The sequence below is a fragment of the Trichoplax adhaerens genome, genomic scaffold (assembly GCF_000150275.1).
Source record: "Trichoplax adhaerens TRIADscaffold_3 genomic scaffold, whole genome shotgun sequence".
Taxonomy (NCBI): domain Eukaryota; kingdom Metazoa; phylum Placozoa; class Uniplacotomia; order Trichoplacea; family Trichoplacidae; genus Trichoplax; species Trichoplax adhaerens.
Window position 1 is genome coordinate 3,953,143 of NW_002060945.1, and position 916 is coordinate 3,954,058.

The 916-nt window shown below is 35.7% G+C and overlaps 1 protein-coding gene across 1 annotated transcript in view; it reads right to left on the bottom strand.

Moving 5' to 3' along the window:
- Positions 1–370: 370 nt before the first annotated feature.
- The window catches only part of TRIADDRAFT_54447 (uncharacterized protein), a gene marked incomplete at both ends in the record, with an annotated part of 11,691 nt that continues 11,145 nt past the window's right edge, over positions 371–916 (bottom strand). The window contains one exon of the mRNA XM_002110933.1: positions 371–858. Coding sequence (XP_002110969.1) covers positions 371–858 — 488 coding nt within the window. The remainder of the gene's footprint in view (positions 859–916) is intronic.

The following is a 916-nucleotide window of genomic DNA, read 5'->3' on the forward strand; positions in this document are numbered from 1 at the left end:
AGATAGGAGTATGTAATTACAATTTATGTGGAATATGTACATACGGTACTGATGTAAGTTTATGTTACCGGCAATTTGCGAAATCCGGCATTTTGCAAAATGCCTGAAATTCTTTAGGTCTTTTGCAAAATGCCTAATACATAAGCGCTGATTATTTTCAGATGTACAAGTTCCACGATTTTGACAATAATTTGCGCTACAGACAAGAGTATAGCCCGTAATTTCATATTATCACCTTGATACTCTACTTGATATGTAAAAAGTATAAGATTCTGCTGTGTTCGAACATATAGCGATCCATTTTTGGACATAATTGTTCACAAATTTGCGCCTATATAAACGGATCTGAAATATGTTCATGCATGAAAGGTTACGCGCTAACACAATATGAACCATGTGCGTTTGTACGGTTTGCATCTTGACTACAGGTATTATTTTCTAAACATTCATTAATATCGTCACATGTCCAACCATCTGAACCAAATCGATAGCCGTTCATACAACTACATGTACAGCTACCATCGTTGTTTGTACATAGTTGATTACATGGACTAGGATTGAGGCTGCATTCATCGACATCTTCACATTCAGTCTGGCTTCCATATGTTAGCGCGTAACCTTTCGTACATGAACATATTTCAGATCCATTTATATAGGTGCAAATTTGCGAACAATTATGTCCAAAATCACATGGATCGCTAACGCTACATGTTAGGTTGTTACTATTTAGTTCAAAACCTTGTTCACATTCACATGTAAACGATCCTTCTATATTAATACAAACTTGGTCACATGGTCTAAATCGTTGGCATTCATTTATATCCACGCAAGTAAGTTTATCACTACCTAACTCGTAACCTTGAATACATGAACATGTATAGCTTCCGACGGTGTTATACAAATTGGCTACAATTTT